The following is a 15,212-nucleotide window of genomic DNA, read 5'->3' as shown; positions in this document are numbered from 1 at the left end:
TTCTGTTTGATAGGCTCTCATTTCTAAGATTTTGTTTATTATCAGCGAGCATGCAGATAAAGTGTGTGCACACGTGCATTCGGCTAAGCAGGCGACCATTTGATCACCCATCACTGTTTGTTCTTCTCCCTTCATTTGTAAAACTGTCCTGTTCGTCCTGAAGTTTGTCCTTGAAAGCATGTATTCATATGATAAGTATTTAATACTCGCGCTCTCTCCTCTACCTCATTTTATGCTCCCCTTCTATCCTCATCTCCTCACGTCCTACCTAGTGGACTGAAGGAGTGAGGAGTCGGCCCGTCAGTATCTACGGAAGATAGCAGTCGTAATCTCACATTCCTGCGGTTTTTCCCTTTCACTCTAGATCCTCCCTCTCCTCTGACTATCCCTCCATCCCTCCCTGGGTCAGCAGGGGTCGTGGCTATACAGGGAAAGACAGATGTGCGCACATGAGCACCAACCTGAGAAATTACAATCTTTCATTCAGTTGGTTACGGTAGAGCTCTAGAGTTGTGCGGAATGTATTCCAAGACACTGGTCTACTATTGAGTTGGTGTCATTTTTTCCCGTCATTTAATATATATATATACAGTGCCCAGCCTAAATGAGTACACCCCCTACGAAAACTAACACTTTAAACAATATGTCAATGAATTAAAAAACTTTTCAAAATATTGACAAGACTAAAATTGTATAACATCTGTTTAACTTATAACGTAAAAGTAAGGTTACTAATATACATTAGAGAACAGAATTTTCAGTTTTATTCAAATTAGGGTGATGCAAAATAGAGTGTACCCCACTGAAAGTCACTGGAGCAAAGCCCATAAAGCCTAAATTTTAGACTACAAACGTCTACAGCTGAGTCTAATTATGGGTGTTACTTACAGAAAACACTTTCCCATTTCATGCCGTTAGCAATGGCACCACACGGAAGAGAAATGTCACAGGACCTGAGAAAGAAAATCATTTATTTGCACAACAAAAGTGATGGCTACAAGAAGATCAGCAAAGCTTTACTTATCAGTCAGAATACTGTAGCAAAAGTGGTACCAAAATTTTAAAAATATGGAACTGCAACCATCTCATAGAGACGTCAAGGTCGTCCAGGGATGTTAACAACTCAACAGCAGCGTATTCCAATGAGAAGGGTGGAAGAAAATCGACATCTAAGTTCACTGCAGTTATCTAAGGGAATACAAAGCCAAACTGGGGTGACTATTTCCCGTGACACAATACGGCGTACACTGCAAAGGAATGGCATGCATGGGTGCCGTCCACGGAGGAAGCCTCTCCTAAAGCCCAGGCATAAAAAAGTGCGCCTAGAGTTTGCCAGGGCCCATGCTGACCAAGATAAATGTTTTGGAACTGATGGCTTCAAAACTGTATGGCGTCGCAAAGGTGAGGAATACAAGGAAAAATGTGTGGTACCTACGGTGAAACATGGTGGTGGCAGTGTCCTCATGTGGGGTTGCATGAGTACTGCTGATGTCAGGGAGCTGCATTTCATTGATGACATCATGAATTCACAGCTGTATTGCTCAATTTTGAAAGAAAAGCTGCTGCCATCCCTCCATCGTCGTGCTCCATCGTCGTGCACTTTTCCAACACGACAATGATCCTAAACACACATCTAAGGCCACTGTTTGATTTCTGAAGAAGAACCAGGTGAAAGTGGTTCAGTGGCCAAGTATGTCTCCTGATCTGAACCCAATTGAACACCTATGGGGAATTCTAAAGAAAAAAGTTGAGCATCCCTCTCCATCCAGGATCCAGTCTCTAAAAGAGATCATTCTTGAAGAATGGAAAAAGATTGATGCAACAAAATGTTGCCAGCTTGTTCATTCCATGCCTAGAAGCTGTGCTGTAATTAAAAATCGTGGAGGCCATACTAAGTACTAAATGTATAAAAAAAAAAATGTGGGGTGTACTCATTTTTCCATCACCCCTATTTGAGTAAAACTGACAAATGTGTAATCAAATTTTAAAATTTTAACATTACTTCCATGTTATAAGTTAACCAGATGTATATTAAACTTGGTCTTGCCAGCATTTTGGAAATTGTTTTTGTGTTCATTGAGATATTGTTTAAAATGTTACTTTTCAAAGGAGGTGTACTCATTTACGCTCTGTGTATATATATATATATATATATGTATATATGTATATGTATATGTATATATGTATATATATATGTATATATGTATATGTATATATGTATATATATATATGTATATGTATATGTATGTATATATATATGTATATATGTGTATATATATATGTATATATGTGTGTATATATGTATATATGTATATGTATATATATATGTATATATGTGTGTATATATATATGTATATATGTATATATATATGTATATATGTGTGTATATGTATATATGTGTGTATATATATATATATGTATATATGTGTGTATATATATATGTATATATGTGTGTATATATATATATGTATATATGTATATGTGTATATATATGTGTATATGTGTATATGTATATATATGTGTATATGTATATGTGTATATGTATATGTGTATATGTATATGTATATATGTATGTATATATATATATATATATATATATATATATATGTATATATATATATGTGTATGTGTATATATATATGTGTATATATATATGTGTATATATATATATATACATATATATATATATATATAAACATATATATATACATATATATATATATACACATTATATATACACATATATATATACATATATATATATATATATATATACATATACATATATGTATATATATATATATATATATATATATATATATATATATATATATATATATATATATATATATATATATGTATATACATATACATATGTGTATGTATATATGTGTGTGTGTGTGTTTTAGTTATATACTCTTGAATTGTTTTTTCTAGTGCAATATTTTCAATGTAGCACAATAGTCATACTTTGACGATGTACCTGTACTGTCCAGCATCCCGTTTTGGAATTGCTTTCAATATCCTCTCATATTATAATATGAACATTTTTTGCCTTACAGTCTCCTCGCCTATTTGTTTTTAATTATATTTATTATATTCTACCTGTCTTTTTATTGCTCAGTTAAACCTCCAAGTCCTGCCCCCCATTTCTCGAAGAGATTGGCACAGCACAGCCCATGATGCCCCTTCTGGCATTGCTCTTCCTCTCTCAACTTATCCCTCAACAAATTTACTTCGTATTTGGCCCAGCCAGATAACCAGTTTCAGTTTAGTAGGAGGTCTACTTAGCCAACACCAAGAATTTTGTGTGTGCAGCAATATATTTAAGTTCAAGTACAGATACTGCACCCAGATAGATATGACTTACTTCTTATCTAAATAAATAAATGTAAACATATATGGATTTTCTGCTGTTTGTGGGAGTTGGTGTGCGCAACCGCTATATGTGCTTGTTATCATGTGGGTAGCAGTGAGCTTGTCAGTTGTGAGGAACAGATCTCCTTCATTAGATTAGCAATGTGTTAACTGGCCTGTGTCATATGGAAATCCCCCCATTTGCATCTCTTGAGAAAAAGGCGTAAAACCATTTATCTATTTAAACATATTCTCGCTGATATGGCCGGCGGAGTTTAGAACAGGGCTATGATAATGTTTACTGATCGACTGATCACATGGCTGCTGATTCCTCCCGTTTTTGGTTGAGTGAGCAACCAGGTCCTCCTCGGCAAGACTCCCATGGCAACCCCACTGTGAGCTCATCGCAGCCACTCATCTGATTGGATCATATATAACAAATCTTATATTAAATCGTCCCTTGTTTGATTGGATCCTGCTTTAATTAACTGATAGTACAGATGCATGTCATTGGACCAAAGTTTCAGCTTTGTTTTGAATTTGTATCGGAGCTGAATTACAGTCCTGGCGCAGGGATCCAAGAGTTTGCGCAGAAATGCATCGGTTCATTCTTCAGTTGACAGACGTTCAAAGCAAAGTCTCCAAACATTTACAACATCATTCCTATTGTTCTCTCTCCTTCAGCGCTTCCCAGAGGCTCACGCGAGCCCAATCCTGTCTTTCTTGGAAAGGGAGCCTCAAGGCACGATCCTAGAAGGAGCAGAGTAGCGGAGTTCAAAACGTTATCACGCGCAAACGTCTTTTCATCATGTTTTAGAAACAAGCGTTTGCACTAATCCCTCAATAATCTCTCCAGGAGAACTTGGGCGATAAGGCGCGCCACCCACGGCTTTTCAAACACTTTTGGGCTAGTCACTTCCCACTCTCTATCTCTGCTTCCCTCTACCTCCTCTATTTTCCCTCATCCCTCCACTTCTTCATCATCACGTCCTCTTCTGGAAGGACGAGTGAAGGTGATCACCTCCTTATCCTCCCAAGAGCGGTCTTCTTTCTTTCTCTTTTTTTCATCCGAGCCAATTTGTTTATGTCCTGATTTCCATCTTTGCGTTTATCTGGACTCATCAGCGGTTTTTCCTCTCTAGCCGTCTGTCTCCTCCGCCCATCAAATTAGAATGTTAATTAAAATTATGCTTCTTCATAAGATGTCAAATCGATGTTTATGATGAGACACCTTCTGTGATGCCCCCCAGAAGAGATGCACGAGTTAGATTCTTTGCATCTTAAGTATTAATCACGCTTTATTTTTCGTCCTTGTCTCTGTCACTCTCAGGTATGTTCATACTTTTATCTAATGAAACCGAAAATGGTTTGTTTGCCTTTTGGCTTGTGGCTCAAAGAAACTTTGAGAGCATTAAAATGTTGCAATAAAAGCATGTGCTGCTTTTCCCCAAATCTTGGTACTTTGGCAACAGAGGAGCCTATTACCCCGAGAGAGGACAGGTGAGATGGCAATGATTGGACAGAGGAGAGAGAAAACATCTGTAGAAGATAAAACCACTCCTACTGTCCGCAGTCAGCCAGCCACACCAGGGAGAAACAGAAGAAACCAAAGAGAAAGAAAGGAAAGGGTCTATTATCACTTGAAGAGGTACAACGTGTGAAAGAATTCACGTTGGGGAGAATGTTATGTAAATGTAAAAGAGGGAGATTATTCAGATTGGTGCAATGACTGACTGGTATCTGCATCACACTGTCATGTGCATCGTCTCCTTCCATAGTGGAGGAGCAAGAGTTAAGCCTGCCTCCTCCATTTTCTATATCTGAGCTTCATCTTGGCTGTTCAGGAGCTCGCTCTCCAAAAGGGCCTCGTTTTACAATCTCTTGTCAAAGTTCCTATTTAAGCATCTCACATTTATGTTTTTACATGTCATTTGCATGCAGCCAATCAAACTTGACTCTAAGTTTCTCTGTTAAGGGTAAAGTAGAATTTAAGAAGAACTTGTATGTTGCATGTGTTTTGTGCTGTGTGCACGGGTAAGCGAGAGAGTGTGTATTTGGATGGGAGAAGCGGTGGTAGGTTTCAGATTTTTATCTGCCTTCCTTTTCTTCTTTGTATTTTTGGAGGATTCACACAGTGACCTCTTTGTTTGGGACAGTGAGTACACCCCTGTAACCCCTAGGATGGGGAAAGAGGCTATTTCCTGTAGCAAGAGATGGAAGAGGGCAAAAGAGATGGAAGAGAGAGTGATATGATGGAGATGAAGAGGCTGGTGGCCAGAGGGGGAGGAATGGGGGGGGGGGTGTACAGTACATGGAAGAAGGTTTGATAGGAGGGATAGTGAAACAGAAGATGGGAGGAAGTGGGCAAATCGGATGATTGAGTGATTCGTTTTGTGAAGGGATGAATGAATGAACAATTGTTGCAAAGGTCATGATCGGAGTTGGATTCCCAGCGAGAGCGACTCCAAATGTTTCAAAATGATAACGCTGGGAAAAAGATTGAGGAAATTACTACTACCCCGAGATTTGAATATTAATTAGTTTGTTTTGTAAAAAATAAAACCATAGGGATACATTATTTAGATCAAAACTGTTTCCATGCATTCATTAATTTTCGACCTGTTATCCTGCGCTAGAGTCTTTCAAATCTACCACAAATCGGCTTCACGGTGAAATACTTTCACCTAGTCGCCTGCACCTTCAAAAAAATAAGTAGTCAATTGATTTACCATTTATGTTTTGTTTTGTTTTAACTGTGGGAGGAAAGATTGTAACAATATATCAATTTGTTCATGCACTAAAGTGATCAAGTATTTCCAATGAAATTGTGTCCCACACTTCTGGTGTGTATCAGAAAGTAGTCCTTTATATTTGTTTGTACTGTCAATGGATGACCCTGGAAAATACATTTCATTGCAAGAAAATAGTCAGAGTGCAAGTGGAAATTAGTTGTAAGAATAAATGCCACAATCACAGGAGTAAACGTTACCTTAGCCAAGGTCATTGGCGAGTCCTCAAATCAGGAGTCATGTGCTTATCTGGACTTCTTGATGCTTGTCCAAATTGTTTTGTCTTTAGTCCAGAGCATGTGTCATCCTGAAATCGACTGTAGATTCCTCAGGGTGCAGGGAATGGGAAGCCCTTCTAGACACAGCAAAAGCTTACTTTTCAGTATTGGAATTTTTGTGGATGTTTATGATTAAAGTCCACTCCAGCCAAACGTAATCCCTATTTGAAAAGTCTTTATCAGGTGTGTATTCAATACACCACGTCTATCTAAATCAGTAGTTCTTAACCTGGGTTCGATCAAACCCCAGGGGTTCGGAGAGTCAGTCTCAGCTCTCAGGTGTTCAGTGGAGGTCAAGACGCACACCTGACTCAAATGTTTCGTGATGATACACCCCCTCAGCCATCAGCTGCAGGTGCTGTAGGAAATTTGGTGTGCTAAATAGTCGACTTGTTGCTGTTGCGATGGTACCTCGTGAGATTTCTTTATTATTGTAATCACTTCATACTGTGTTGTCGAGCAAAAAAAGAAATTGATCAGACGATGTGCAATACGAATAAACATGTATAACGGAATGCATGGTGTTCCACTGGGTTCAATTCTGAAGCCTCTGCTGTTGTCATTGTATCTGCTGCTCCTGGGTTCCATCTTAAGAAAACAGTGGTTGTTTTAAAGTGCTCTATAAATATAGAGTTGAGGTGAGTGATGAGAGTCAGGTGAAAAGTACCAGATTCGATGACAAGGCTACTCTCCGTGTTTCCAAAACCACCTTTTTCGGGTTTTATGGAAAGTATCAAGTAAACCATCGTGACATACATACACCTTTTTTTTTTTTACCATTTTGGATTCAGAAAGTTATATCAGTAATACTTGTTAAAAGATTATGATAAAGTGTTTTAATAATGGGCAATAGAGTAACATTGCAACACTTTGGGGCTTTACTTTCTAAGATCCCAAATTGCAGCCGCTAATTTACACTGTTGGCAACAGGTGTAAAAATGATAGAGACCGCTGTATTTAAAAGAGGGTTTTGTGCTTGGATGCTTTTCAACAGGGAAGATTTGGGGAAGCACTGCTAGCACAAAATTAAGTTTGATACGATGGAATTGGAAGTGTAAAGGCCTAGATACACCAATCCGACGTCGGGCTTACCCACTGTGGCATCGGCGCAGACGTTGGCACGTTGTGAAGAAAAAATACGTAAAAACACACTGCACCGACCCCGACTATTATGTACCTTCAGCGCATGCGTGAGAAATAATTCCCCTCCATACCATCAGCGGCGGTCGTCATTATTCCTAAAGGCAACTGGAAACCGCTTTATGGGGGCGGGAAAACGTAAACAATTCATACCGATTACTTTTACTAATTACGAACAGTTGCTATACTTCTCTAGTATAAAAGTAAATCCTACCTGCTATATCCAGTCGCGTCCTCATGTCATGACATAGTTGGGCTTTCATACTGTAACGTCTTGCAAGAACGCCACCAGCAAACGTTGGTTGGGATGTCACCCTTTTATTGATCTTGACAAACGCTACTGTTGGCCGTAGCAGACGCCAGAAAAATAGAATACAAATTAAGAGGGGCTAGCAGAAAAAGACCATCATATTACTGAGTATTATCATGCCAATCATTTTGGGGAAGCCAGCAACCGCATGAAAACCACATATTTAATCTACCCTCCTGTTGAATCAGTAAGTGAGGTGAGTGCACAAGGAACATGCCAATGTGAAAAGTAGAAGTGTGTTCAGTTTAGTTCAAGGAAACTTCTCATCCCCGTTTCCGTCATCTTCCAGTTTGGTACAGATTGAGCGAGAAAGGGATAGAGAGCAAGGAGGCATTCTGATAGTGAACAAGAGAATGGAGGAAGAAAATGAAGAAATGAAATCAGCCTGGCATCATTTGCATTCAAGTTTTATCAGCGAAGGAGGAGGGTGTTTTGGGGCCTGATAAGGAGAGGGTGTCGTAGGCAGCGCTGAAGGTGGAGGGGGGATGGTGGAGAGACGTGCGAGCTTGAGTGTGCTTACAAATGTGATGCATGAATTGACGTTAGTAAGAGAAGGTGGCTTAGAGTTCACAGTCAGTGTGTGTTTACGCCGGCATACACATTTGAATGTTTGGGCCGTAACAGCGAAGACATGCTATTGGATGGTGAGCATTTTTTGTATGTGGTGGGGCTGTGGGAGCGAGGGGTTAATATCAGACCAAATAATTAGATTCGCTATCGTCTCAGCAGCAGCAGTGCGAGGATCAGGCAGATTAAAGCCAGGCTCAAGGCTAGTTAATATTCATGAGGGGACCAGGGTCCGGGCTTAGACTGCGCCTCAAAGACTCTCCTCCGGCTGATGGGGCTTAAGGCAGCGCTCTCCACCAAGATGGAGCTGCGGCGGAGAGGTTTGACTGATAGATGGAGGGCTGCATTGACAGCTGAAATGACAGCCAAGAAAATGTCTTGGCATTGAATAAATATTCATATCTGTGGGTTTATCGAACATTATAACTTAAATGCCTGGTATGCAATATTAATGAAATATATGCTGTCTTGTATTTCAGTTGTCAGTATAGAATAGTATGGGTCATTTTTACTCCTTTAATATGGAAATTCAAGACATACTCTCTGTAAAAAAGTATTTAGCATTGAATTGTCCATTATTTATCTTTATGGAGTTCAATCGAGGCCAGTTTTTGACAGCACATGCTACCCTACAAATTTAGTACTTTTTTAGTAGTTTTCATTAACTGTATCCCATGTAACACCAGCCAAGGTAATTTGTTTTGCTCATGCTAATGATGCTAATGCAAGTTAATGTAATAAGCTTGATAAGTGGTTGTTTCTCATTACTAAAGTTCAAGGTTATTTTAGTTGCCGAACGAAATAACTCAAACTAAAATTCCAAAAACATTTTCGTTAACAAAATACAAATAACAACGAAAATACTTTTTAAAAAAACGAAAACTGACTGAAACTACATTTTACAAAACTAACTCAAATAAACTATATATATACAGAAAATGTCCTTCGTTTTATTCTTTGGTAATTAATTTAATACATGAGCCCTTGAGGTTGATTTTAAATGTTATTTAAGTATATTTATTATGATATTAACCAGAATAAGTACGTTTGAAAGTGTGTCACACAGAAGTGACGTCATCTAGCAGCAGCCAATAGAAAAGCACTTTCAGATAACTCGCTCCTCGGCGACAATTAAGAAATGTCATACTTTTTTTTTATTTTACCATGGTGTTTCTTAAATATTGCACAAAATACTTTTTTTTTTTAAACTAATACTGAAACTAACTAAAACTAATCATTTCTTAAATAACTAAAATTTATAACAACAAACAGAACCGTCCTGAAAACAAATTCAACTAACGAAAACGAAAAACTCAAAATGAAATAAAAAATTATGAAAATTCCGAAACTATAATAACCCTGCTAAAGTTAAAAAGAATAACCATACTAACTTGGGAGGAATGGCTTTGACGTGTTAATGTTAAGAAAGACATTCGATAATACAACACAATACATCCTGGGATTGTTGAAAAACTGATGCTCAAACAATTTGCCTTCTCAATAGTATGATGGCATTAAACATTCTAGCTATTTCGATCATTCTTTGCTAGACTTTATTGGATACTATTTTATTAGTCCACGATCCAGCAGTAAGTAGGCTATACTGACGGACTGTCCGTCACTACGTCACTGACGGACACCCGTTTTGCTGACGAATGACGAGAAACTTAAAAAATAAATAAATGATGGGCTTAAGTACTGACGGACGTAGCTTTGTCTGTCAATGTAACCTTTATTTGAATAGTTTTTTTTACAGGCTTAAAAATGTAACACTTCCGCAAACAATTTGAATTTTGCTTTTCCATAAATATATACTAATACTTGTAAACATGTTTTTCATGTGTGGCCAAAGAGTGACAGGACAGGTAAAAAGCCTTTTCAAGCAGTTCAATGGCCTCTCCATTCTCCTTAACTCATTCACATCTCTCTCGGCCTGGTTAATTACATGCGCGCACAAAGTAGCATTTGACCCTACACCTCTAATTCTCATTATCTTGCTGTGAAACATAGTCTGCGAATCTGTAGCTATCCGTGTAACATGTTAACTCTGATACCAATTTCTACTGTATTAACCTTATGTCTTCATTTGTTTATAACACAAATGAAACGATAACATCAATTTGCTGGAACGTGGTCAAAGTTCCACGTGGCAAAGATGGATAAGTTGCATGTACTGCACAATGATGAACGGCGTCATTCAATCAACATAGAGATAAGCAGTCGTCACGTTGAGATTTTTTACTTCTCGATTTAAGTTCATTAGAAGCTCAATGTGTTGCTTTTTGTGCGTGTGTGTGGCTGTGTGTTTGTTTTTCCCTCTGGCGTGCTTACTGAGCCCTCCCAATTGCCCTATCATGGTGAATTCCAAAGTTGTGCCCATGATGAATTAGTCTGAAACAAATTAGAAGTACTTACGACTCAGACGGCTCCAGCATTGGGTTACAAATTAAAACAAAAGCGGCTGTATCGTCCCATCAGCTTCAATTCCCCGTGAAATACAATACGCTCGGCCTCCAACTCGACTGGAGAACAGAATGAGAAGCTTCTTCTACTCTTCCCACTCTTCTTTCCATCCCAAACGATCCCACGCATAATTTTCATCTTTGTCAGGTGTTTCAGTACGACATGTCTTATTGTTTTTCTTATCATTATTTCACAACATGTACACGAGACTTTTATATCAGGGTTGAAGCTTACAACAGGTTTAGGAATCTAGGCCTTTTCTGCTACATTTGAGACAAATAAACATCTTCACATTACTAGGAGATTCATTTTCACTCATAACATAAAAACTTTAAATGCACTGGTTAACTAGAAATTGCATCTAGCTTATAAATATAACATAAGTAATAGAAAGTTGTATTAATTGCACACAAGGGAACCACATTTCCAATCTAAAAAGTTTTAAATGTATATGATTAAAAAAATTCTTGTCATCCTTTCATCAGAATGTGTCTATGATGAAACAAAATAAGGCTCTCCTGCTATTTCCTGTGACGTAACGTTGAAGCAATGCTACCCCCAACTGGCTATTAAACGTCACTGCAAGTGCCACCATGTGCGCTATTTATGAATGAATGCACTGGCCCACTGCATTGATGAAAAAAGGTGCATTATTGTACTATCATGTCTGCAAGAGCTTGTCAGTTACAAGCATAGCTGCTGAGTTCCAATTCATCCCTAAAGATCAGCAAAAGTGATGATGATTTTAAGAGCCCATGACTGACCAGGGCACTTTTCAATTTGTTGTGATTAAGTGGTGAGCTCCAAAGTGTTTTTGTTGTGTTAACTGGGTACCACATCCCTGGTAGCACCACTGACAGGGATCGATCATATCATGACGATGATGACGGATAGTAAAATGGTTACTCTTTGTCTTCCTTTTGTATCTAACTTTCTGTTCCTCAGCATTTTTCATTCGTCTCCCAATCTCTCTTTACTGTTTTGTTCAGCTTCATTTCCTCAGTTGTGTCTTCTGGGGATAATTAAATGACTAATACTTTCGGTATTGCTGTATTTCCTGCTTTACATGCATGCTTTATCCATTTTATAGTCGTTTGTTAGGCATTATCAATTACTGGCTACTGTATATGTGCAAATCTGGCATTGTATAATTAGGAAGCTTTGTGTGTTCACGTCTTCTATTCAACTATGCATCTGTTTTTATATAGAATTCCAATTGGACCTTGGTGTGTGAAAATCCAGATTGTTGGTTGACCTGTCTTTCATTGACCACTAACCCATCAGAGGCCAACTGTACTATCTACAGCCAAGGTGAGACTGTACCCACTCATAGAAGCTTTTGACTCCCTCGAGCTCCACTGCATGCCATATATCAAACTGGAAGTTGACTCAAATATGTTCTTTAAAATAACATGGCCAGTCTAAACACGACATTTTAGTTAACATTACTTTTGTGGAATAGTAGTTAAAGGGGAAGTCAACCCCCCCAAAAATTCTTGACAATATGTTCTATGCAGCCCCACTAGTAAATACAGTGTTCTGGTTAATATTGCATTAGTGGAATATGAGTTGAGCAGCAAAATCCAGCAGTTTTTATCAGTGTCAGAAGGCGGCCATTTTACCACTTGCTGTCGAGTAAAAATGACATCACAGATGCTCAGGTCTCTGGTAACAACCAATCACAGCTCAGCTTCAGGAAGCAGGTGAGCTGTGATTGGTCATCGCCTAAGCCTTAGGCAAGTGGCAAAATGGCCGCCCCCTGAGATGGATAAAAACGGCTGGATTTTGCTTCATAACTCATATTCCACAAATGTGATATTAATCAGAATGTCATGTTTAGACTAGTGAGGTCACATATATATTTGTATCCATCTCAAGGGGCAGCCATTTTGCCACTTGCTGTCAACTGAAAAGGACATCACAGACTGTCACAGCTCACATGAGCAACTGTGATGTCATTTTAAGTCGGCAAGTAGCAAAATGGCCGCCCCCTGAGGTGTTTAGACTAGTGAGGGCGCAAAGAACATATTGCAAAGGTAATTTTTAACATGTCTTTAATGGAACAATAAATACAAATAATAAGATGTGACAGTTATTTACTCATATGTCCTGACTGTGTGTTTTCAGGTGAAGAGTTATTCTGTAAGGTGACCAGTGCCATTTTTGTAGCAGAACGCCTCCTGGCCACTACACTGCTTCCTCCAAAACCCTCCTCCCCTGTCGCCAGGGGTTCACCGCTCCTCAACATAGTCACTCCTAAAACATCTATGGTAAAAGAGGAGCCTCTGTATCCTGCAGCCCTCCACACAGACATCCAGCTCCTCCCACAGCAAGCGGGCATGGCTGCAATCTTGGCTACTGCTGTTGTCAATAGTGAGTGTCATTTTCATGCCATTAAGATATTACAATTAGAATTGCGCTACCTTTTTTAGAATTTTGATAGGCATATTTAACGTTTTTGTTTTTTTTTTTAAGTACCTGTAGTGATATTCACTTTAGCCACATGGTGGCATTGCGGGTCCAGTATCAGCTTAGGCAGTTGTTAAGTTTGACATTAGTACTTACTTGCCTTTGGCTGAGGCATACTATATTCGTAGCTAAACTTAACTTTATAAAAATTCTCTTAGATGATTACACATCCAGCAACTGCTGCAAATAAGACATTTCATAGGCATTTTCAATCAACTCAACGGAATGCATGTTGTTGTGTCTGTGATCAGAGGACATTTTCCCGTGCAAAGACTGTGGGATTTGGTACAGAAGTGAAAGGAACCTGCAAGCCCACCTCATGTACTACTGTGCCAGCCGACAGAAACAGCCGGCCGCAGCCTCATCCCCACCACAAGACAAACCCAAGGAGTCCTATCCCAATGAACGCATCTGCCCCTTTCCTCAGTGTAACAAGAGTTGCCCGAGCGCAAGTTCGCTGGAGATTCACATGCGCACACATAGCGGTGAGAACAAAACAGAGACTTGTCATCCACGAGGAGTTAAGCTCAGCAACAATTTTGTCCACCTGACTCATTTTACTCATTCTCATTGTTCTTCTCACAGGTGAGCGCCCATTTGTCTGTCTCATCTGCCTGTCTGCCTTCACCACAAAAGCAAACTGTGAGCGCCATTTGAAGGTCCACACCGACACGCTGAACGGGGTGTGCCATGGCTGTGGCTTTGTCTCGACCACGAGGGATATTCTCTACAGCCATTTGGTTACGAGCCACATGGTTTGCCAGCCTGGATCTCGCAGTGAGGTCTACTCTCCAGGGCCAGGCCTGCCGAAGTTGCCCTTGTCCACAGGTGAGTCACATGATCGTTGGAAAATCGCACAAACAGTACCTCATGGACTTGTAAGATCTCATGTGTAATGTCTTAGGACCATTATGACTAATACGGTCATATGAAGAAATTTCAACCATTGTTAGAATCAATCATTAACGGTATTTTATTTTCTGTTGTGAAGTGAAAAGCCTAGCAAACATATACATTGTGTCAGAGTTGCTTTAGCAGTAGCGACTTGAAACATCTTTACTTATAAAGTCTACCAGTTCGGGCAAAAAAAAAAATTCTGAGGAAACTTGGTAACTGGTGTGAAAAAGTGTATTTCATTTGGTGAATGGGTATTGGAATTTAGCTGGAAATGCACTACAACTCGACCTGGTTTCACCTGGTCTAAAATCTATTATACTTTCTGTAACCAAATTGTGAGGTTTGCCTGTGGCATGCAAACACGCTAAACTAGAGTTGCTGCGGCACAAAAATGAAAATGTGCATGGGCTCCTGTCTACAAAAATAGAGCCCTCAGTTAAAAAAAATATTGGTGACATATGCCCTAGATTATGCTAGAAGTAACCAGGATCCCTTAAAATGGCATGAGATTGTAACTATCAGGTACATACAGTACATCAATACGAAAAAAATCAAAAATGGCAAATGCCTTTTTTTCTGATTGATATCTTAATTAAAAATATTTGTATTATTAAACAATTAATGAATAATAAATTAATTATTTAATAGAAAACTCTATTTCAAGTTACCCATTAAAAAAAAACATCTGCCTCAAATTTGGCAAAGGTACAAAAACTTTTGGCCGAGTTGAAAAGGGGGGGATTAATGAGAGAACATTCGCAGCCCTGCAGCATGTAGTTGCGATTCTCCTACACCTCCTTGGTCAAGAGGCTAATGAGGAGTGTAGCTAAAAATTCCAGGGCCAGAGCAATGGGGTCTTTGAAAAAGACTAACATGGAAGTGTTTCTCTTATATAAATAGTAAAGCCTCAGGTTTCGAGTTATCTGCTTCATTTTTGAATAT

At 38.9% G+C, this 15,212-nt stretch overlaps 1 protein-coding gene across 4 annotated transcripts in view; it reads left to right on the top strand.

Moving 5' to 3' along the window:
- zfpm1 (zinc finger protein, FOG family member 1) overlaps positions 1 to 15,212 on the top strand; it is a 91,072-nt gene that overhangs the window by 70,124 nt on the left and 5,736 nt on the right. For all 4 annotated transcript variants that reach the window (XM_086074741.1, XM_086074742.1, XM_086074740.1 and 1 more), the window contains exons 5-8: positions 12,113 to 12,215; positions 13,032 to 13,277; positions 13,625 to 13,858; positions 13,959 to 14,201. In XM_086074741.1, the coding sequence (XP_085930867.1) occupies positions 12,113 to 12,215; positions 13,032 to 13,277; positions 13,625 to 13,858; positions 13,959 to 14,201 (826 nt within the window). The remainder of the gene's footprint in view (positions 1 to 12,112; positions 12,216 to 13,031; positions 13,278 to 13,624; positions 13,859 to 13,958; positions 14,202 to 15,212) is intronic.

Source organism: Leptonotus elevatus, chromosome 4, assembly GCF_054856555.1.
Source record: "Leptonotus elevatus isolate MCC_2025b chromosome 4, RoL_Lele_1.0, whole genome shotgun sequence".
In the NCBI taxonomy this organism is placed as follows: Eukaryota; Metazoa; Chordata; class Actinopteri; order Syngnathiformes; family Syngnathidae; genus Leptonotus; species Leptonotus elevatus.
The sequence above is the reverse complement of the archived record's forward strand: the minus strand, read 5'-3'. Positions and strand labels throughout refer to the sequence as shown.